At 44.2% G+C, this 22,940-nt stretch overlaps 1 protein-coding gene across 4 annotated transcripts in view; it reads left to right on the top strand.

Moving 5' to 3' along the window:
- The window catches only part of Cyth3 (cytohesin 3), a 94,427-nt gene that overhangs the window by 53,241 nt on the left and 18,246 nt on the right, over positions 1–22,940 (top strand). For all 4 annotated transcript variants that reach the window (XM_006982651.4, XM_076561332.1, XM_076561333.1 and 1 more), the window contains exons 2-4: positions 14,020–14,102; positions 15,911–15,975; positions 16,391–16,457. In XM_006982651.4, the coding sequence (XP_006982713.1) occupies positions 14,020–14,102; positions 15,911–15,975; positions 16,391–16,457 (215 nt within the window). The remainder of the gene's footprint in view (positions 1–14,019; positions 14,103–15,910; positions 15,976–16,390; positions 16,458–22,940) is intronic.

Raw genomic sequence — 22,940 nt, 5'->3', positions numbered from 1 at the left:
GACTAAACCTTTGAAACTGTAAGCCAGCCTTGGTCATGGTGTGTCTTCACAGCAGCAGAACAGTGACTAAGACAGTCTCATGTCTGTAGCTCAGGATGGCCTTGAATTCAGTATCCTCTTGTCTCTGCTTCTCAAGTGACTGTAAGTGTGCACTATCACTTCTGGCTTTCATTTTCCTGATTATTGTCTACTTTATATCACTGTTACAAAGTACTCAGGACAGTGTACAGGAAGAAAAGTCTGTTCTGGTTCCCAGTTTCATCCATGCTGTAGACCTGTGGTAAGGCAGAAACATAGATGGAAGGATGCAGTGGAGGAAAGCTGTTCACCCCAAGGCTGCCAGGAAGCAGAGTAAGAAAGAGGCTGGGACCCTTTCTGGGGCCCACTCCCAGGGACCAATTACTCCAGTCAGGCCCCACCCCTAAAAGGATTTACCACTTCTCAATAAGGCCATCAGATTATGCATGTGTGAGTGGATTAACCCATGGATGAGGTCAGAGCCTCCATGATCTAGTTCCCTTTCAAAAGCTCCAGCTCTGAATAGTGCGGCATTGGGGATCAAGTCCTCAACACAGGAACCCATGAGAGAAACTAGTCCAGATCCAAACCACAACACTGCTTCCAAGTATGCCCATGTTGTCTATGTGTTTGGATTTCCATGTTCCCCAGTACATTTTAGCAGTGATTCTCAATTTTTCATGTTTAATACAATCATTGCACAAGATCTTTAAAATTCAGAATCCTTGGAACCGTGCCTAGAGGTTCTGACTTGAAAGGTCTGGGACAAGGTCTGGGAACTGTGTTTCAAACATGCACCTCTGTGTGTGAATGTGTATGTGCACATGTATGGGGGTGCATGGAGACCAGAGGACTGTGTCAGGTGTCTTTACCTTACTTTGGGGATAGAGTCTCTCACTGCACCTGGAGCTTTTCTAGTTGCCCAGGCTAGATGGCTGCTAATTCCTCAGGGATCCTCCTGCCTCTGCCTCCCCAGCCATGAGATTACAAGTGTACACAGTTGTACCTGGCTTTTTATGTAGGTGTTGGGAACCCAGACTCCAGTCATCATACTTGTGCAGTAAGCACTTATTTACTGAGCATCTTCCAGATATGTGCTTCTGGTGGAGGTTTACAGACCACATGATAAAAACTGCTGCTGAAGTTGGCTAGAATCAGACATGTTTTGTTGCAGATTTTAGAGAGCTGGCTGAGTTCTTGTTTCTTGTGTTTAGTTTTGCTGAATGGAGCCAGGGAGTAAACTGCCCTCTACCACTGCCTTCAGTAACACATGACTACAGTGCTTCTTCTGTTCCTTGGTGGTGGTTGACTGCATCACCAAACAGGAAGGGCAATAATTGTGGGTTGTATGCCAGTTGTCAAGAGGATGTTTATATGGAGTCCAGAAGGCTAACTTGGGGACATTGCAATGACAGTTTTTTGTTTTTGTTTTTAATATGCAACACTGTGTCTGAAGACAAGGCAGCCATTTAAAAATTATAATAATTGGGGCTGGAGAGATGGCTCAGCCGTTAAAGGCTAGGCTCACAATCAAAAAAATTATAATAATTGCTCTGATTCTCAATTTTTGCTGTTTTTTTTTTAATCTATACAATGTGCTAGTTTATTTATTTATTTATTTAAAAAAATTCAAGACAGGGTTTTTTTGTTTAATAGTCTTGGCTGTTCTTGGAGCTTGCTTTGTAGACCAGACTGACTTAGAATTCAGAGATCCACCTGCCTCTGCTTTCCAGGTGCTGGGATTAAAGGTATGAACCACCACCGCCTAGCACTAATGTGCTAATTTTTAAACTATTTTTTTCTACTGTGAGATAAAAGTAATAACTTTGGGCAGAAAAAAAATGGGCTATTCCATACAAAGTCAACATTCTTGATAGCTGCAAGTCACTGATTGACACTGGTTCTTATTGTCTGGTTCTCAGATGCCATTTCACTGCCTTTATTTTTTAGGAAACACTTTTCTGTCAAGGGTTGAAAGGAGTCAACTATTCAGATGTAGACTTTAAAAATTTTAAGAGGTGAGTGTGTGTGTGTGTGTGTGTGTGTGTGTGTGTGTGTGTGTGCGCGCGCTTGTGTGTGTGATGCATGTGCCCATGTGTGCACATGTGCAGGCCAGAGTAGATTCTTCATCTTACTGCATTAAGACAGAACCTCTCTCTGAACCAGAAATTTGCTGGTTGGGCTAGGCTGGCTGGTCATGGGCTCTCACCTGACTCCACAGCTCTGATGCCAGGGTTTTAGGCTTACATAGCCATGCCTGGATTCTTATATGGGTGCCAGGGGTTTGAACTCAGGCCCTCATGTTTGCAGAGGCAGCACTCTAACCCACTAGTCATGTCCTGGTCCCTAGATGGAGACTCTTAGGGGTAAGAAGGTGTATGCTGTAGATTGGATTGCAAATACTTGCCAAAGTCTCATATGGTAAAGACTTAGTTCCCAGTATGGCACTTTTAAGAGATGGTGAACCTTGAAGAAATGAGGCCTAGAGGGAAGCTATAGTTCATTAGAGGTGTGCTTTTGAAGGGGATTTTTAGATTCTTGTTTTTTCCTTTCTCTTGTCCATTCCTGGCCATAAAGTAGTTTCATTTTGATCATTTGTCCGTTGTCCCAAGCCCAGAAGCAACAGGGCCAAATAACTATGGACTTAGTTTTAACCTCCGTAACTCCAAACCAGAATAAACCTTTTCTCTTGTAGCTGATTTTCTTGGATGTTTGTCGTGGTGACAAGAATCTGACAAACACAGTAGTACCCAAGTGCTAAGTGTACCCTAGAGCTCAGCTGTCTTATTCTGTATGTGCTGGATGCATGCACTGTGTAGTGACCACCCACGTCTAAATAGAGTACTTGGCAACACCACAGAAGCTCTGCCATGCCCTTTCTCAGGCAGCACCTTCCACCCCCAGATTAACCACTGCTCAGATTTCTATCACCATGAATTTTTTTTTTGTCTGTTCTTGGCCTATTCTCAATGTTCCCTATAAAAATGTGGTCTTGGGGGCTGGAGAGATGGCTCAGCAGTTAAGAGCTTACTTCTGTTACAGAGAACCTAAGTCAGTTTCCAGCACCCACATGGTAGCTTATAACTACGTGTTGCTCCAGTTGCGGGGGATCTGATGGCCTCTTCTTACCTCTCTAGGCTCCTGCACATATATGGTGCACATACCCACACAGGCACATGTGTGCCTGTGTCCCCCTCTCTGTTTTCCCTCTCCCCTAACTCTGGGAATGTGAACTCAGTCCCTCATTGGGGCTTACACGGCAAGCACTTTACACCCTGAGGCTTCCCTCCCCACTACTTTCTGTGCTTTCATTTTAATTGTTAATACTGTGTGTGTTATAAATGTGCTCTTCTACATAAAACTTAGCTTTATTTTTTGTTCAGTTTTTAAACTTAACCTTTTTCCTTTCATAGTTATTAAGTACCAGTTATACGTTACTGCGTATCACATTCTCTAGACAGTTGTTATAAACTGCAGTAGCATGTTGTCCCCGGATTTGTTGGGTTCAGTCGTCTTGCTACATTCAGCTGGCCAGTCATGTGGGGTTGAGCTCACCCCACACAAGGACACCTTGGTGTTTGGAGACTTAGCTGAGGCGACTCTAACAGCTGGGGTGTCTGCAGCTCTCCCTGTGGTTTCTTCCTTCAAGGCTGTGGGCTTTGTCTTCTCCAGCGTGTGGTGAGGTGTGAGGCTTTGTACAGACCTTAACCCTGCACGTTGTCACATCTGTCCTCGTCTCTTGGTCATAGGAAGTTTCTAAGATAGTCTGGAGTCACTGGTGAGAAACAGATTCCCTTTCATGACCATAAGTTACGAGAAACTGTAAGTTCCTGTGGTCTTGTTTTTCTCTCTCCAACAGTAGAAAACAATACATCATTTTTTTCCTGCTTTGATTTTATATTTTGTGTTTCAAATGATATTGTGTCTCTTGTCTTTGTTTATGTTGTGGTGCTGGAGAAAGAAACTAGGGCCACCACCTTGGCCGCTTGTCTTTTTTGTGTTGATGTTTTCCTCTCATTCTGATCTCTATCCACCCCCACCCCCCCCCATCACTGGGATTTGAAACTCAGTTCCTTTCCTGCTTAGCCTGGATGTTTAAGTATAAAGTCTTGTCAAGTCTCCAGCTTCTGGTTTATAACTCTCCAGAGCTTGAGAGAAGCCTGTTTGTGTTCCTGTCCATTGGCTGCTCTTGCCGTTTCCTAGTTCTTCATCTGTGAGATGCTGTCTGTGTAGCTGGCTTTCCTTCAGAGTGGATCCAGGAAGCCTGAGATTATTCTCTCTGGCTTCCCTCACCACCTGTCCCAGATCTTTTCTCTCAATAGTCATTCTTTCACGGTTTCCTTTAACAGTGGGGCACAGGTGGCAAATGATTCAGCCTTTGTCTGTCTTTAATTGTCGTTTTACTTAATTCAGAGAAGACGAGGCAAGTGTCCTGGAACACTAAAGAGAGTGGAGACTAAAGGGTGACCAGTGTCGGGCTGACATTGTTCCTGTATCCACTAGGTAGTCAGTCACATGTGACCTTGAAGCTCTCAGTCCCTACCTGGCCCTGTGGCTCAGCCCATAGCCTGGCCAGCTGAGCGCTCCCCACCCTGCCTGCCTTCCTGCTGTAGTCATCATGTGACTGGCCAAGTGACCCACTTGGATGTGAGAGTTTGGACTGGCTTTATCACCTGCTGGAGGTCAAGTGGCTCTTGGTGATGAGATTCAAAACTTAGTGCTTGCTCCTGTTGGCCCCCAGCTGTCCCTTTGTTTTTGCTGTCAAATCTCCCTGGTGGTTGTTCTGAGCCCAAGCATTTTGGAATTTGGGAAAGGTATTGCTTCTGTGTGCAGAGTTCCTATTTAGTGGATAAGCAGAGACCAGTGTCCCAGGCTCATGCCTTGCCAGTATCCTGTAGGACTGGCATGTCCCTGAACTGACCAAAAAAATATAAAAAATACTACCAAATGGCAACAGGAAAGTTAGCCATGATGCATTAGTGTTGATTATTTGAAATGAGAGTAAACTTAAAAGTTACCGTGTTTTCAGTCTGCAGCTGAGAGTCAAAACCATATGGTTAAGTGATCAAATTCCTGTTCATTGAATAATTCGTTAAGTTATCATATTTGACTTCTAGTCCCTAAAACATAATGTTCCTGGTCACAGTTCATAAGTCTGGGATCTTATCTCTTCTCAGGAGAGTTGTAGAGCAGAATGCTAATTTTCTGGAAGGTGTGCGTGAGAAGAAACACAGAACGTATGTGTGTGGCAGTAAGAAGATGAGTTATAAGGGTAGCCTTAGGTATAACAACAACCCAGAACCGAGAAAATCGCAGCTTCTTGGTACCTATAATTTGTCACACAATGAGACTGTTCATATAATTTCATTGTTAGAAAGCCCTTTCTCATCTTTAAGGTGCTCTTTATTTTCTAGTATCAGTATACATTTTAAATACCAGTACATTTTCTAAACTATGTACAAAAATTCCCTATTTTTCATTGATTCTGAGATGTAAATATTTCTACATTTCAGTGTCTGTAAGAGACAGGGTATGATTGATGAATTCTTGAACTTTATTAAATGTGGCAAAGCAGTAATTCCACTTTCTCAATTCAATATTGTTATTGCAAAATTTGTTAGTTGCAGCCAGGAGATGGTGGTGTATGCCTTTTTGCCCCCTCCCCCCATCCGAGCTGAGGACTGAACCCAGGGCCCTGTACTTGTTAGGCAAGAGCTCTACCACTGAGCTAAATCCCCAGCCCCAGTGTACGCCTTTAACCCAGCACTTGGGAGGCTGAGGCAGGCGGATCTCTGTGAGTTTGAGGGCGGCCTGATCTACAGAATGAATTCCAGGACAGCCAGGGCTACATAGAGAAACCCTATCTGGAAGAACAAATACAAAAACAAAAAACCCAAACAAAACCTGTTAGTTGCTTCAGGGTTTGTGTGTGGGGGTTGGGGGTAGAGGAGGTGGGGGCTGTGTTTCTGTGTGGAGGCATGTGTAGAGGACAAAGGAGGATGTTCAGTGTCCTGTCTTACTCACTTGAGCCATGTAGGTGGCTGGTAAGCCCTAGTCACCCTCCTGCCTCTCTCTGTCTTCCACAGTGCTGGGGTTGCAGGTGTGCACGGCCACACCAGCTTCTTGTGTGGGTGCTAGGAATTTGCATTCAGGTTTGCATGCTGCCATAGCAAGTGCTCTTACCCACTTAGCCATCTTCCCAACCACTGCACTGTATTCTGTTTTTAAGGACAGTGGTGGTTATCTGTTTAGTGTATGCACATTTTGCCTTATGTATGTCTGTCCACCATGTACATGCTTGGTGCCTGCAGAGACCAGAAGAGGGCATCAGATCCCCTGGAGTTACAGATGGTTGTGAGCTGCCAGTGGACTCTGGGAATTGAACCCAGGTCCTCTGCCAGTGCTCTTAACCTCCGAGCCATCTCTCAGCCCTATAATACGTACTTTCAACTTATCATAGTCTCCCATTTCTCATGCAGGAAAATAGTATCTTCCTCCTGTTTTTGTTGCCATTGTGTTTTTGAGGCAAGGTCTCACTGTAGCTCTAGCTGACCTTGAACTTAACTTGGTTCTCTGACACAGTTTTCTGAATGCTAAGTTTACAGGTGTGCACTACTATGTCTAACTAGGGTAAGTTCATAGCAATGTGTTTTTATTTCTTCCTCCTAGTCCTCTGTTCTTTTTCTTTTACATAAGTGCTAAACCAATATCCTTTTTGCTTTTGTTTTCAACAGCAGCAGTAAATCTTTTCAAGAGATTTGCATCAGGACTGGAAAACTTTTGCTCGCACAGCTACCCTTTGAGCACTTGACATTGTTTCGTATAGATTTTCATTTGATACCCCTTTGCACAACCACCTGCAGATCTGTTAAAGATAATTATTTTGCCGGGCGGTGGTGGCGCATGCCTTTAATCCCAGCACTCGGGAGGCAGAGCCAGGCGTATCTCTGTGAGTTCGAGGCCAGCCTGGTCTACAGAGCAAGATCCAGGACAGGCACCAAAACTACACAGAGAAACCCTGTCTCGGGGAAAAAAAAAAAAAGAATTATTTTAAGTTTTATTGTCTGAAAAGTAGCTCGTTTCACCTTTTTTGAAAGCTATTTTACAAGGTTTGGGATTTTGTTTACTTTCCCCCTCATTTTGGACAAAATTTTAAGTCCAATTTTAGTTACCCATCATGGCTGGCAGCAGATTTCACCAACTCTAGGGTGCTTTGATTTTTGTAAATCTTCGTTTGAGGCAGGGCCTGGTCCAGGACATGAATTGGTTCTGAATCTTCTCTGAAGCCGTGCCAGCAGCAGAAACAGGATTTTCTTCCTTCCACTCTGTTTTTCCCTTGTGAAAACATTTAGGTTTGCTCTCCAGAATTCAGACCAAAATATTGAAACTATACCTGCTGTTACAACTATCATAGACTCATGCTTTCGGTCCTGTTGCTTTCTTAGAGGTCACCAAGTCTGCAAATAAAGAACTCAGGCCTGTCTCCATGTGGTCAGAATTCTACAGTAAATCCAACCTGCTTCAGGGGATTCACAGTCAGACTAGTCGTTGTAGTTAATTAGCGTTTGTTTTGTTTTGTTTTGTTTTGTTTTGTTTTACAAGTACATATATTTTAATTATTCATGGTAAATAACAGAGAAATTTAAATCCATTTGAGAAAAATGAAAATTACAAGAATTTCTATAGAAAATACAACTTCAAGTGTTAAAAGCTTAACATAAACCAACTGTATAAAAATCAGCATTTAGGAAACTCAGAAATAGTAATATTAGTAGGGAAAAGGGAAAAAAAGAGAGAGGGGCTGAGGCAAGACAATGAAACATGAATGGACTCTTCAAAGGCGTTTTTAGAAACAGGAATTCATAGCGAGGAACAAACACAAACCTGACCAGGAATGAAACCTTGGATACAGCAGATTCAGAGCTGGAATAAAACGAAGAACAAATTAAAAAACTACAGCCCAAATCCCCAGATCTTAAATAGCTTAATCCAGATGTTATTACCTACCCCCATTCAGAATGAAATGTGAGAAACACAGGTCAGAAGTATAGACTTTCATTCAGAACTTTTCACCCTGTAAAGCCAGTGTTAGGAAAACAATTTTGTTTACAAAACATACCTGTTGACATGAAAAAGTTGTGTGTCACAGGATTTATGTGAGGTGTATTTATATATGATCAGCAGATCTCAAACTTTCTTAGTGAGTGGATCTTGAAATAATTGGCTTCCCAGCCTCCCTGTGTTCCGAGATGGGGTAGTTGTGCCCAGTGGTTGTCAAGCTTCCCTGTTCTGCTCCTGAAAACAAAACTGGTGGTTCTCTCAGCACCTCCTTCTGCAAGCCACTGTGGTTTCAAACACTGCAACCTCTGGGAAGATTCATCAAAGAATCCTCTTGTTTTAAGCCATTTTAAAAGTATAGATCCTGTCCATTCACAGTGAGAACATGCAGGATAGACAGGGTAAGCTACCAGTGTGAACATGCTCAGGGTAGTGTCTTCCCTGCTTCTCTGCCCTGAGTGCTCTGGTCCAAGAGGAAGTGCTTCTCACCCATACCTCCATATTTACTGCTCTGGCCTTTGTGTAGAATATGGTGAAATGTTATAAATTGAGCAATCTCCAACTTTTGCCTACCCACCAACCTAAAAAACTGGGTGAGTTCAAGGCCAACCTGGCTAACTTAGCAAGACTGTCTCAAAATAGAGAAAGGGTTGGGAGTGTAGCTCAGTTGTGCAAGACCTGCCAACCCCCAACAAAAAAAAGGTTCAAAACTGGGCTGGGTAATAAATAGTTCTGTGGTAGGTAGCTGCCTAATGTGCACAAGACTATAACTTTCATACCCAGCATCACAAATAAAAGGGAGGGAAGGAGGGAAGGAGAGAAAGAAGAAAGAGAAAAAGGAATGGGGAGGGGATTAAATCCTCACAGAAACTTATGTTAGTAATGCCCGGAAAGATGTACCCCAGACAGATTACTCCTAACCTAATGAACTGATGTTTGACAGCTTTCTAGTCTGGTAAAGAAATAGTGACACTAAAATAAGTTACAGAAAACCGAGGTGTGCACAAATGCACAGTGGACGGCAAAGGTGCACAGTGAAAGCATGTACCATGAACCTAACGGTTGGCTGAGCAACAGTGAAGAGATGCCTGAGAAGGAGGTCTGTGTCAAAGATCTTTGTTCAGTAGGGTATAATGGAAATTGTAACGTTGCAGCAGGCCTCCTAATCCTCCTCCTAAGAGATGTGGGAGCAACATTCCGAGCACCAGCAGAGATTTCATTAAGCCAGCAATGCTTGCAGAAAACATACTGTTGGTTGACTTCTTACTGCCTTCAGGCTGACTTCAAGTTGATGTCATCCTCAGGAGAAGCAGTAACGTATCCAATGACTCCCTTAACCTTACACCAGGTACACACCCACCTCTGCTGAAAATTTAACTCACAGACGAATGATGTCAAGGCCCTCCACAGTGAAGCTGTCATCCATTATTGCAGCTAGGAAAAGAAAGCACAGAGGAGAGATTGCTTCATGTTGCTTCTGTTGAATGCCTCTTACAAATGTTGAAGGTCATGTGGATGAACACCATTGCCTTTTTTTTTTTTTTCTTTTTCGAGACAGGGTTTTGCAGTGTAGCTCTGGCTGTCCTCAAATTCCCTTTGTAGACTAGTCTGACATCGAACTCACAGAGATCTGCCTGCCACTGTCTCCACAGTATTGAAAGTAAAGGCATGCACCACCACTGCCTGGCTATGCCTTTTTTTCTTACTTGAAGTTGGAGGAAATATTTTTCACTATGACACCTTGCCAAGAGTGTCATCTAAGCCAGGACAGTCAAAGTGACAGAGTGTACACGATGTCAGGAAGTGAGTCCACGCCTTGTATCAGAGATGGTGTGTTGCTGGGGAGGTCTGATAGGTAGGGAGCCTTCTCTGAGTATTGCCTGCTGTTCCACTCTACACACGGTCCCCGAGCATGTGAAATGGCCTGTGTGTCAGCAGATCCTGTGGCTGCTGGGAGACACTGCTGGTGCTTTACCACGCAGCTGTCGTCACTGTTCATGGTGCCTTCCAGGCCCCCAGCGACAGGACATCATGGCAGGGGAGAGAAGTTACAGAAGCAGTGTGGAGATTGGTCCGGGAACAGTTTATCATGTTCTTTTATCCTGTATAGTAACGTGCACACTGAGTTACACTACTCCAGCCCTGTTAGTCTTTTTAATGTGCCAAGAGTGTGCTGCTATTTACCATGCCTGTTTCTGCCAAATCCCTCAAAAGATGTTACTAGAAGAGAGACTAGCCATTTAAGGCCAAGTGGATTTTTTGGGGGGGTGGGGATCATTTTTTATTATGAGAAATTTTAATTTTTTCTTTTTCTTCCTTCTCTTCCTCCCCATTCTACCCCCTCGTGCCACCCTCCATAGACAGGGTATCACCATGTAGCCCTGGCTATCATGGAACTTGGTATGAAAACCAGGCTGGTAGTGAACTTACAGAGATCCACCTGCTGTTGCCTCCTAAGTGCTAGGATTAAAGGCTTGCCTTACCACACCTGACTTAGAAATTTCAAACTTTGAATGTAGAACTGATAACCAATCAAATAGATTCAATAGTTTTTAGTTTGCTCAATTCTTTTTTTCTGAAGTCTTTCAGAGTAAAATTTAGATATATGCCTTATACCCCAAAATTCTTGAGTATGACTCTCTAGAAAATAAGGATACTTCCTATGTAAAACACTATCGTCTTACCTGACAAAAGTTACCTTTTTAAAATCACATTTTTGTGTGTGTGTGCACGCATGTGCATGCCATGGTGTATGTGTGGAGGTCAGAAAACAACTTAAAAGAGTCAATTCCTTCCTTCCACCATGTGGGTCCTGGGGATCAAACTCAAGTTGGGTTTGCAGGAAGCACTTCTACTAGCTAGGCCATCTCAGCAGCTCCTCTCTTTTTTTTAGACGAACAGGTTTCAGTTGGAATTCCTGGTAACATGAATTCAAACAACCTTGCATTGTTTAGACCCTCATTGCCTTTAAAGGATAAGACAGGCATTGTAGGAAGAGAAAAACTCAGGCAGTTCATGGAATGCTTCTGACTGGAGGAGCATTGGCATCTTTAGAAGAAAATCATCCTGGTGTTTCCATTCATCTTTATTCACTCTTGGCAGCCCTCTGGTCCTCAGGGTGGGAGGAGGAAGACTGTTGGTAGAACTTCTTAGAAAAATCATCTTGCAGAAGATTGAAGTCTGCAGCTCTCCTTCCAGACTCTTGTTTTGTACACTTATGTTGGAGAAGTCAGCAGAAAAGTTTTACAGAGGGGTTGCTTTAGGAGGCTGGTGTGTGTGACTGACAGACTGGAGGACATTTACTCTCTGACATCAGGCTGACCCCATTCTAGAGACTGGCTACTTTGAGAAATGCTCTTTTCATTAGAGTGGAGTAATAGCTTCGGGGAGGCAAAAAAGTGTGTGCTTGCTTATGCTTCATCTATCTGGGTGTTGGGCATTGCTGTTTTTCTCCAGTATAAATTCTTGACTCCTTTTGTCTTCTCTTTCAATGCTGTGTGTGTTGGATATGTCTTCTACTTTTGCTAATTAGTGTGAACTGAGACCTGAGACAGGTTTGGCCAGTGAAAATTAAGGAGATGTTCTATAGGACATTTTGGGAGGAAGCTTGAGGAGCCCTGGGGTGAGAAAGCATGTAGCCTTAGCTCCAGCAGGTTAGAAGCCAGTTTGGGATGAAGCTGGCACTTTGCAAGGCAGAAGACAGACACTGGTTCCAGGGACCTTGTGGAGCTCCTACTCTTGCCCAGTGCATGCTGCACAACTTGTAAATCTGAGTTTGTCATGCTTGATGTTTGCCATGTATTGAGCATCTTGGATGTGTGTGCTCATATTGTTTACCAGATAGATGATATTGCAGGGCATTATTTCTTTTAAAAATAAATCTATCTATCTATCTATCTATCTATCTATCTATCTATCTATCTATCTATCATCTATCTATCGTGTGTGTGTGTGTGTGTGTGTGTGTGTGTGTGTGTGTGTGTGTGTGTGTTCGTGTTCATTTGTCCAGTGATTCCAGAAGGGGCATCTGGCCCCTTGGATTCAGAGTCACGGACACCTGTGAACTGCCTGATGTGGGATCAAACTCTGAGCCTCTTGATGGAGCAGCATGTGCTCTTAACTGCTGAGCATCTTTCCAGCCCCATTATGTCTTCAATATCTCTTCTCTAGTGAAAATCATTTCATCTCTCTTGGCCTCAGTTATAAAATAGAGATAACAGTGGCTGTCTTCATGGTGTTTTGAGGGTTCAGTTGTTGTATAGCCCTGTCTGGTTGCTCTTCCCTTTGTAATATCTTGGCAGAGAAGATTGCCTAAGAACATTGCTAAGGTGTCATTCAGTTTCAGTGTAGAGCTAGTAGGGGAAGGAGGAAGTTAGTAATATGACGTATTCTCTGCTTCCCACCTTTATTCCATGTTCTTCCTTCTCTCCCTAAAGGCCATGCTTATTATGAGCTCTGTAATTGTTCTAATTATTTTATGACATGTATTTATATGCCTATGATGGTTAGCTTTTTTTCTTTTTTAAAGTTATTTTTATGTAAACTGGTGTTTTTCCTGCATGTATGTCCATGTGAGGGTGTTGGATCCCCTGGAGCTAGAGTTATAGACAGTTGTGAGCTGCCATGTGGGTGCTGGGAATTGAACCCAGGTCCTATGGAAGAACAGCCAGTACTCGTAACCTCTGAGCCATCTCTCCATCCCCGTGATGGTTAGTTTTAATTATCAACTTGACATAATCTAGAATCACCTGGGAAAGAAGTTTCAATGACAAATTATCTAGATTAGCTTGGTTTGTGGTCATGGCTGTGAGGGATTTTCTTTATTGGGTTGAAGTGGGAAAGACCAACTCTGAATATGGGCAGCACCATTTCATGGGCTGAGTCCTAGTCCATGAAATGAGCGTGGTAATGCACTCATTGCTCTCTGCTCTTGACTATAGATGGGTGTTCAAACTCCCAGGGCATCCCTATGACAATACATTGGAATTGTGGGCCAAATACACCCTTTCTCCCTTAATACGCTGGTCCATAAGAGAATGTGTCTGATATCTACACAGATGTCCTGAAATCACGTGTTTGTTGCTTGTAGTTTTTCATTCTCACTTCTGTGAGACTCTACACATTTACCCATCCTACTATAGATGGGCATTTAACTTCTTTGCTTTTAATCTATAAAGTGTGCTTCTTCAACATTATTGTACTTCTTGATGCACTGCTGGAGAGTTTTCTACTGTATATACTTAAAAGAAAGCTGCTGGGCATGACATGTGTGTCTTTGATGCTGTCTGATGTACCTGAGTGCTTCCCAAAGTGTCTCTGTCCATTTGTGCTCCTCATGTCCTGCTCCCAGTCCCAGCCCCAGGCATTCTAATGAGATGAACATGCATTTTTATACTATCAGTTAGATATGCATAAGAAAGTCCGTAGTTCTGTAAGGCTTGTGGTGGGGCTTGAGTGGGAGGCTAGCATCACGCTGCTTTCCCACTGTGTTTCTCACTCCGCAAGGTGTAACCACAATGACCTTTCTTAGCTTTGTGTGTCTGGTTCGGGGCATGTTTTATGTGTTACAGATGTAGCACTTTGAGAGTGAAAGGCTAAGAAACAGTTGAGAGCTGAGTACAGCAGGAAGGTCTTAACCAGGTGTGCTGGTTGGCCAGTATCTGGTGCTACAAGAGGCTACAGAGAAGTACCCCAGCATGTTAACCTTTCATCGGGGCTCCGTGGGTGGGGAAGGTTGGTGGTAAGACTCTGGGCAGGCTAATCAACATTTTGGTGGTAAGCTTGTGTACAGATGTATGTAGCTTCTGTTTTCCTCTAGAGAAGCTGGCAGTCTCTGTGGGGTAGGGTGGGGGAGTGAGGCAAGGGTAGATGCTTCCCACCTCCAGTCTCCAGCCTCCGAAGTTGTTGACCTTCCTTCCTTTCTTTCATTCTTCTTCTTTTCAGTGCCTGAAGACCTGTCATTAGAAGAGCGAGAAGAGCTTTTGGACATTCGTAGAAGAAAAAAGGAGCTTATTGACGACATTGAGGTAAAACACCAACAGCAAAGTGTCTCCCTTGAATTTGTGTGGAACACTGATAGGGTAGCTTCAAGAAAATGTGAAAAGTGTGAGCACCATGGAGACCGAGGTAAGAGTTCTCTGGGCTGAGGGGCAAAGACTCCATCTCAGACAGCACAGGCTCTGGAGCGGAGACGACAGTGGAGGGACCAGTGTTCCTAGTAGTTGACCTGTGGCCCCGGTTACAAGCACTTAGATAGGTGCCCGCTACATTTTTGGCAGTCCAGTTTGTCTGAGTGAACAGACAAACATTTATTGGATTCTAGCTGTATACTAAGTGCCTACTTGGTGGTGGTAGGAGCAGAATGACTAATTTAAACACAGATGAATAAAACAGATGGATAAACACTGCCTCCCTACATTTGTGTACTTGACTCAGAGGCCAGCGCTGGGGGGTGTCCCACAGGAGGGGAAATGAATGAAGCCACAGTTTCAGAGTTAGTGTCTGATGCTTCAGAGACCATTCAGAGGCCTCATGGGTCCTTTGGTGTGAGGCTTCCTCAGGAAAGTGAGTCGTGTGGCCCTTTTTTGAGAAGCTTCATAGTCATTGTCATTGCCAAAGTAAATGTTGCCTCATAGGCCACTCACTGTACAGCAGGCCTTATCCTAGACAATGGCTCCTTTCTAGGAACTTGTTTAAGTCTGAACTTGCTGGCACACACATAATATGGTTCTGAATAAAATGTCTTTGTACTTGAGAGGTAATTCGTGGCAACTTTGGCTCAAGGTTAGCCTGCATTCTTGGAAAATTCTGCAACCCAGATAAGTCCTTTGTCTAAAGAATTAAGAATGCGTATCATGTGGACAGTAATGATCATACTGCTCAATAATATGGACTCTTCCCTGAACACTGGCTGCTTCATCCTGTCACCAAGGATGCTGTCTGAGGCTCAGGAAGGCTGGAAAGCCAGCCAGTAGGGGGTAAACAATTTCTGTCTCCTCTGCTTCTGATGTCTCTGAGTTGGACCTTGTCCTTGGGGGCTTTATCTCTCTCTCTTTTTTAAAAAATCATAATTATCACTTTAAATTTTTATTATTACTTTAAATTACATGTATATGTGTGGGTATATGCACATTAGTGCACATGCCCACAGAGGCCAGAGGAGTAGGATCCCCTGGAGCCTGACTGAAAGATGGTTGTAAGCCACCTGATACATGTGCTGGGAATTGAACTTACGTTCTCTGGGCGAGAGTAGTAGTACATGCTCTTAACTTCTAAGCTGTTTCTGTAGCCACATGGAGTTTCATCTCTTATGAAGTGATAGTCATGAGACTATTGACTGGCAAACCTGATGTCAGTCTAGACATACCTAGGTTTCGGCTTCCCCTGAGAGTTCAGGCTACCCTGCCTCTGGTTATGTGCAATGACTACAGTGAAGTGAGCTAAGGACCCACTACTTGCTTTTACATGAGTCTATTTATTTTTTTTTTTGCTTCTTTCTTGATTTTTCACACAAGTACTTCAGAACCTGCTTAGTGGACCCCAGTGATGTGTCTGATGAGAGATGGACAGAGAGAGAGAGAGAGAGAGAGAGAGAGAGAGAGAGAGAGAGAGAGAGAGAGAGATGGAGATGGAGATGAAGATGAAGATGAATTTCTCTGTTCTATGCTGCCTCTGACATTGAGTCTACCTTACTTATACAGGTGTTAGGTTTTGGCCTTATGATGCTCATATGGGTCCTTGGGAAAGCTTGTACCTGGAAGACCAAGATGGCTCTGAACCTCTGAGTATAGGATAGTTTAGATACCCCATGATCCAATTCCTTCTTTTTTGACAGAGGCTGAAATATGAAATTGCAGAAGTGATGACAGAGATTGATAACTTAACTTCAGTGGAGGAAAGGTAAAGTGTTCATGACTGTACTTGGAGGTTACTTATTGGATACTCTTTATTCCCGCCACCTCCCTCTAGCTGAGCTCACCAACGGGTTCAAGGGCTGGGCTGGGAAGTGGGAGACTTTGGAGTTGTCCATTTCTCCTCCTTGCCTCCTGTGTCCTCACCAGCTTTGTAGGCTCGGGACTCTGAGTTAACCTTTCTGTATCATGAGGAACTCCATTTTTAATTTCTTTTAGAAAGGCACTACTTTTCACCAGTATCCTTTCTGAAGATGTGTTACTGAGGGTGGTGGGCTCTGCTGGACACCGTTGTTTTCTGTCTCAGGTTGACCTGAGGTGGAAAAGGCACAGGAGGGTGTGATTCTGCTGCACTCTGTGGAAGCTCTCACTAATGATTTTTTAAAATTGTTTAAAACCAATAGCAAAACTACTCAGAGGAACAAGCAAATAGCCATGGGAAGAAAGAAATTCAACATGGACCCCAAAAAGGTGAGAGTATGCAAATGATTGACTGGTTTTAGTGGCTGACTCCCTTGGAGCAGAGGTGATCACATCACCCCGTGAAAGGATGGAGGTGATGTTTCATTTTGTTACAAGCAGGATGAAGCAGGTGCTTCTGATTGAATTGTTACCTGGACCTAAAGGTCTTTCTCACAGTGTGGGGACCTGAGTGCAGTTGCAATCAGTGGAAGCCCCTGGGCTCAGTTTGTGGGGAACTCCAGGTCCAGATACTCTATTCAGCCCCATGGTGTCTGCCTACCACATTCAAGGGAGTCAGTGTTTCCTCAGGCTCTGTCAAATTGCTTAATAGGTTTCACTTTGTGTCCCTTTTGACCTGAAATGTATTTTTTATGCTAATTGCTGGTTCTATTCAATTATTTATAATTAAGTTGCTCAATAAAAGTAAAAAGCTCATTCAGTCTGCATATGGCTTTTTGCTGGGGAAAAATACCAAAATCTTTTGGTTGTAGACATGGTTGTGATACTTGCCTTAGTCAGCTGAGCTGTTGCATCAAAATACCACAGACTGAAAACCAGGCCGGGTGATGCACGCTGTAACCCCAGCACTGGAAGGCGGAAACAGGAGAACAAGAGGAGCAGAAGCTCAGCATTGTCTTGAACTACAAAGCCAGCTGCAGGCCAGCCTGGGATGCATAAAAAAATGCATAGAGCCTCCAGAAGGGTAGGGGTGCGCTTAAACAACACACATTTACTTCTCACAGTTGGAGGGCTTCGGGTCTGAGATCACGGTTGCTGAATGGTTGTGTTCTCGTGAGGTCTCTCTTCTCAGTGCAGATAGCCACCTTCTTACTGAGTCCTCCATGTGAGGAGGGTGTGGCGCAAACTGACTTTAGAATTTCTCTTTTCATGAAGCCATAATCCCCCAACCCAAGGGTACCCAAATAAGCTTGTCCTACCCTGACTACCCTTCAGTCTCTACTTCCACAGGCTCAAACCTACAACAATGTGTGAGTTTTGAGGGACACACATATTGAGTCTAAGTTCACAGCAGATAATCTCACTCTGCAGCTCAGAATCATGTTTACTCCCCATGTCTTGCTGCACCCGTTGTCATCTTGTGAAAGCACAAGGAAATGGTCTTTCAGGTTAGGAGGGACTGTCAGTCTCTAGTGATGACACTAGGGAGCTTTGGTTTGCTCATTGTGTTGGAGTTTAGAAGTAGCACTGGGGTTTATAAATAAATCAGGAAAGGTTTGATTAGATCAAGGAAGTCTGGAGCTGCATTATCAGAGAATGCTATGTCAGTAACATTAGCCAAACAGTGTCTTCTAAAGCTTGAGGGGAAATGATTTAAAACTGAGAACTCTGTCCAGATTGTCACTAATGAAAGGAGGGAAAAAAAAAAAGGCGGTGGCATTTTTAGATATGGAGGGACTCAAAAAGTTAGTTACTAAGACCTCTTACTATTTGTTAAGAAGCTGAGTAGATAGACCTGAAAACAAGAAACATACCCACAAGGTGCAGAATCTGTGCAGAGCCAGGGGCAGTGGCTCAGGTTTGTAATCCCAAGACTGGGAAGGCTGAGGCAGGAAGGTCATAAAGTTCAGGATCAGCCTGGACCACAGAGTATGGCAGTGCCTCATAAAACAGTCACACACACACACACACACACACACACACACACACACACACACACAAAGATATGCAAAGGAGCCAGCAAAACCTAAGTCTAAACAAGTAAAGGGTTAGATGGAAAAATGTATTTTAGGAGTCCCAATTAGCTCAGTATGTTCTATACTGTAGCAAAGGAGAAAAGGAGAGAAAGATAAAGATAGCTGAGATTTCCTGGGCATTGGTAGGTACATGTAAGTTTAAATAATTGTCAAGATTTTGGGTTGCCATTAAAAATAGGGATGAAATAAGGTGTCAATTACTAGGAGAGGTTGAATTAAGAAGGCATGGTTGCCGGGCGGTGGTGGCACACACCTTTAACCCCAGCACTCAGGAGGCAGAGGCAGGCGGATCTCTGTGAGTTCGAGGCCATCCTGGTCTATAGAGTGAGTTCCAGGACAGGCACCAAAACTACACAGAGAAACCCTGTCTCGAAAACAAAACAAACAAACAAACAAACAAACAAACAAAAAGAAGGCATGGTCATGACAGGTGTGGTGGCCTGGGCTGCATAATGAGACCTTTTTATAAACTCCTCCTTCAGAAAGACCCCAAGAATCTCCAAGAGAAGAGATGAGAGGAGTAAGTTCTAACAGCAGATCATTGCTCACTACAGACTTGAACTGGCTAAATTACTTAGGTTAAAAGTAAACACCAGCAGCGGCTGTTGAGATGGTTCTTTAGGTAAGAGCACTTGCAGGTTGGAGGCCCAGCACCCACATGGTGCCTCACATCCACTGTGACTCCTGTTCCAGAGGATTGGAAGCCCTTTTCTGGCCTCTGAAGGTACTGCAAATACATGGTGCATAGATATACATGGAAGAAAAGCACTTGTACACATAAAATAAAAATTAATAAATCAGCTGGGTGGTGGTGGTGCACGCCTTTAATCCCAGCATTCAGGAGGCAGAGACAGGAGGATCTCTGAGTTCAAGGCCAGCCTGGTCTACACAGCTAGTTCCAGGACAGCCAGGGTTACACAGTGAAACCCTATTTTAAAAAATAACAACAACAAAAATAAATAAAGCTCTATAAATAAAAATAAATAAATACCAAGTGTCTCTTAGTTGAGATGCCCTTAGAGGAAGACTAAAATGAAGAGACAGGAAAAGGTACTGGGATAAAGGGCTGGATGTGCCCTTCCATTTCTTCAGCTGTTTTTAAATATTAATTTAAATGCTGGTGTGATGGCACAGGCCTTTATTATAGCACTCAGGAGGCAGAGGCAGACAGATCTCTGAGTTCAAGGTCATCCTGGTCCACAAAGTGAATTTCAGGCCAGCCAGGGCTGTTATACAGAGAAGCGCTTTGTCAAAAACAAACAAACAAACAAATAAATAAATTGAATTTTACTGAGACATTTGATTTCTTTTATAACTAATTGTCTAATGTGTAGTACCCTATATCTGTAACAGATTGCCACAACTAGATGACTTAAGACTTAGAAATAATCCTCCTACAGGAGACAAGGAATCCAAGCTGAAGACACAGGCAGAATGCTCTTTAAATATGGAGGGAGTCTGTTCCGGCCTCTCTCCTAGCTTCCAGTGATGGTCAGCAGGTGCTCCTTAGCTGTGAACATACCCCAGTCTCTCTCGAGGCCTTCTCTTCTGTGCACCTTCTTGCACTGTGTAGTTCAGGCTAGCCTAGAACTCGAGAGCGTCCCTGCCTTAGCCTCTGCAGTGCATTGGAGGCATGTGCCATCGCACCCAGTGTAACTGTTCATTTTTGTTTATTTGTTTCAAGACAGGGTTTCTCTGTATAACAGCCCTGGCTGTTCTAGAACTCACTCTGTAGACCAGGTTGGCCTCAGACTCACAGAGATCCACCTGCCTCTGCCTCCTGAGTGCTGGGATTAAAGGAGTGCACCACTACCACTCCTGGCTTAACTGCTTCTCTTTTTTTTTTTTTTATTTATTTTTTTTTCGAGACAGGGTTTCTCTGTGTAGCTTTGCGCCTTTCCTGGGACTTACTTGGTAGCCCAGGCTGGCCTCGAACTCACAGAGATCCGCCTGCCTCTGCCTCCCGAGTGCTGGGATTAAAGGCGTGCGCCACCACCGCCCGGCAACTGCTTCTCTTTTAAGGACACTCATCAGGGAACTCAAAGCAGGCCTGCTCCTATGTCCTCCGCTTGCCTGTGGCTCACTGCCACCCCCATGGAGCCCTTTCTTACTTACAGCAGCTGTCTTGGTCTCTGACTTTTGACTCCAGTCTGCTTACAATCTGTCTAGACCTTTCATCACTGTGGCAGATCACTGATGGAGTTGAAAGGAGAAAATATTAATTTGGGTCTATGGTTTTCCAGTTCGTCATGGTTGTCTCGATGCATAGTTTTGGGCCTGAGGTGAGGCAGAACAACATGGGTTAGAACACATGGCAGAGGTCCTCTGCTCACCTAGCCAGCAGACAAAGCCGGAAGGGGCCAGATAGACCCTTCAAGGGCACGTCACCATCAGCCCACTTCCTCTAACCAGACCCTCTCTTCCACAGCTCTGCTACTTTCAATCTGTCAACCTAGAAGAATCTTAATTAATGAAGTCAGAACCCTCCAAATCTAGTCTAGTCCAGTCTAATCGTGTCTGGAAACACTCTCACAGACATACCCAGAATGTCCTTCACTGACCTAGGTGTCTCTCAGTCCAGTCAGGTTAACAAGATTAACCATCATAGGTTTTGGCCTAAACTCACCATTGACTTCCCTGTTTCTCATGACCAGGACATGTGTCTCTTGCAGAGGGGACCTTTCTTTGCTAAGGTCCTCCTTGTGTCCCTTATGTGACTTGTAAGCCAGAAATCACCTTGTTCTATTGGACTTTCTCACATCCTTGGTGGTTTATACTCTCTGAAAGCAGTTCTATGATTAGTTCTCTCACTGTTGTGACAAAATGCCTGAGAAAAGAGACCTTAGCAAGGAGGGTTATGTCTGCTCCAGGTCAGGGTTCTTAGGAAGGAGGTTATGTCTGCTCCCAGGTAAGGGTACAGGCCGACCTTAGGAAGGAGGTTATGTCTGCTCCCAGGTAAGGGTACAGGCTGTTCTTAGGAAGGAGGTTATGTCTGCTCCCAGGTAAGGGTACAGGCCGACCTTAGGAAGGAGGTTATGTCTGCTCCCAGGTAAGGGTACAGGCTGTTCTTAGGAAGGAGGTTATGTCTGCTCCCAGGTAAGGGTGCAGGCTGACCTTAGGAAGGGGGGGCTATGTCTGCTCCAGGTCAGGGTACAGGCTGTTCTTAGGAAGGAGGTTATGTCTGCTCCCAGGTAAGGGTGCAGGCTGACCTTAGGAAGCGGGGGCTATGTCTGCTCCAGGTCAGGGTGCAGGCTGTCGGGCTGGAAAGGCATGGCAGCAGCAGGTTCAGGCAGCTGCTTACACTGCATTGACAGTCAGGAGACATGGATGCTGGTACTCTGCTAGTTCTCTTTTTATTCAGTCCAGGCACCCAGCCCGTGGAAGGGGTGCCACCCACTTTCATGGTGGGGGCTTCTGCTCTCAGTTAAAACTCCCTTGAAACTCCCTCACAGACATGGCTTTTCTCCTAGGTCATTCTAAGTGCTGTCAGGTTGACAATCAAGGTCAGCTGTTAGGGTGGGTGACCCCGTTCTTTGGGATGGTGGAGGCTCAGGATAGGTCCTTAGCATCTAGACAGTGTGTTCCATAAGCTCACTGTGACCTGGCAGAGACCTGCGGTTCCAGGGTCTGGTACTCAGCCTTGAGACCACAGACCCTGAAGCCCCAGGTCAGTGGGGGAGCCAGGTGACAAAGATGTAAGAACTTGTTAAGGGCACTGGGAATATCTCCATCTGCCTAGGGGTCATTGAGCTCTTTGGGGGGAATGGCCACAAACTCAACCTCTGGGTTTCATAGCCACAGTCAAGGTAGTCTCCAGGGACCAGGCCTGGGTCAGAGCCACTTCAGTCTCTGCTTCCATGAGCCTTTTATTTCAGAATCCTGGGCTCTTCCCCATTCCCACCAGAAACACACAAGAGTTAATTTAGGACTGTCAGACTTAAATGACATGTTACATGGCCCACAAATTTTAGATGTAAGATTTGAAGCATCTTGACAAATTAAGAAACAAAACCCTCAAACCCAGAACAAAATGTACTTGCAGAACATTGTAGGCCATCTTTCTGGGGCCACTGTTTCTCAGATCTATTCCCCCAGGTATCCCACACTATCACCAAAATTAGATTTGCTTTTTTTAAACTGTGCATAAGCAGAATGAAAATACACCTGCCTGGGACTGGGGAGATGGTTCAGTGCATATAGTATTTGCTGTGCAAGGTTGACAACCAGAGATTGGAAACCCAAAACCCACATACAACCTGGATAGGTGTAGTGGATACCTGTAGTCCCTGCACTTGGGAGGCAGAGCAAAAAAGCCCTAGTTCAAGGTAGCTAAATAGATTAGCTAGAATGGTAGCTCTAGGTTTAGTGGGAGACCTTGTCTTAATCAGTTAAAAATGGAGCACAATCAAGAAGATATGATACCAACTTAGGGCCTCCATGCGTGAGCACCTACATATGTACATCCACATATTTGCACCATGCACCCAATAATTGCATATATTTACACACATGTACCTTTGTGTTGTCTTTTGCTGGGTACCGTTCACTTTGTTCTTTCTATCTAGTTGCAATCTTCCATCTTCTATCTTTATCTTTTCTTTTACTGGTTGTCTGTTGCTGCCTGAAGTTTTTGGAAATGCTAAATAAGGCTGCCAGATGGATTGTGGGTGTATGAGGAAGCCAAAGCAGGCTTAGGCCTGGGAGTTTCAGCTGGAAAAGCCTCTCTGAATTTGTAGAAGTGCCTCTTGACACACGATAGCAGAATTATCTGTGTTCT

The sequence above is a fragment of the Peromyscus maniculatus genome, chromosome 23 (assembly GCF_049852395.1).
Source record: "Peromyscus maniculatus bairdii isolate BWxNUB_F1_BW_parent chromosome 23, HU_Pman_BW_mat_3.1, whole genome shotgun sequence".
Lineage (NCBI taxonomy): Eukaryota > Metazoa > Chordata > Mammalia > Rodentia > Cricetidae > Peromyscus > Peromyscus maniculatus.
Note: the sequence above shows the minus strand (reverse complement) of the source record. Positions and strands in the feature narration are given on the sequence as shown.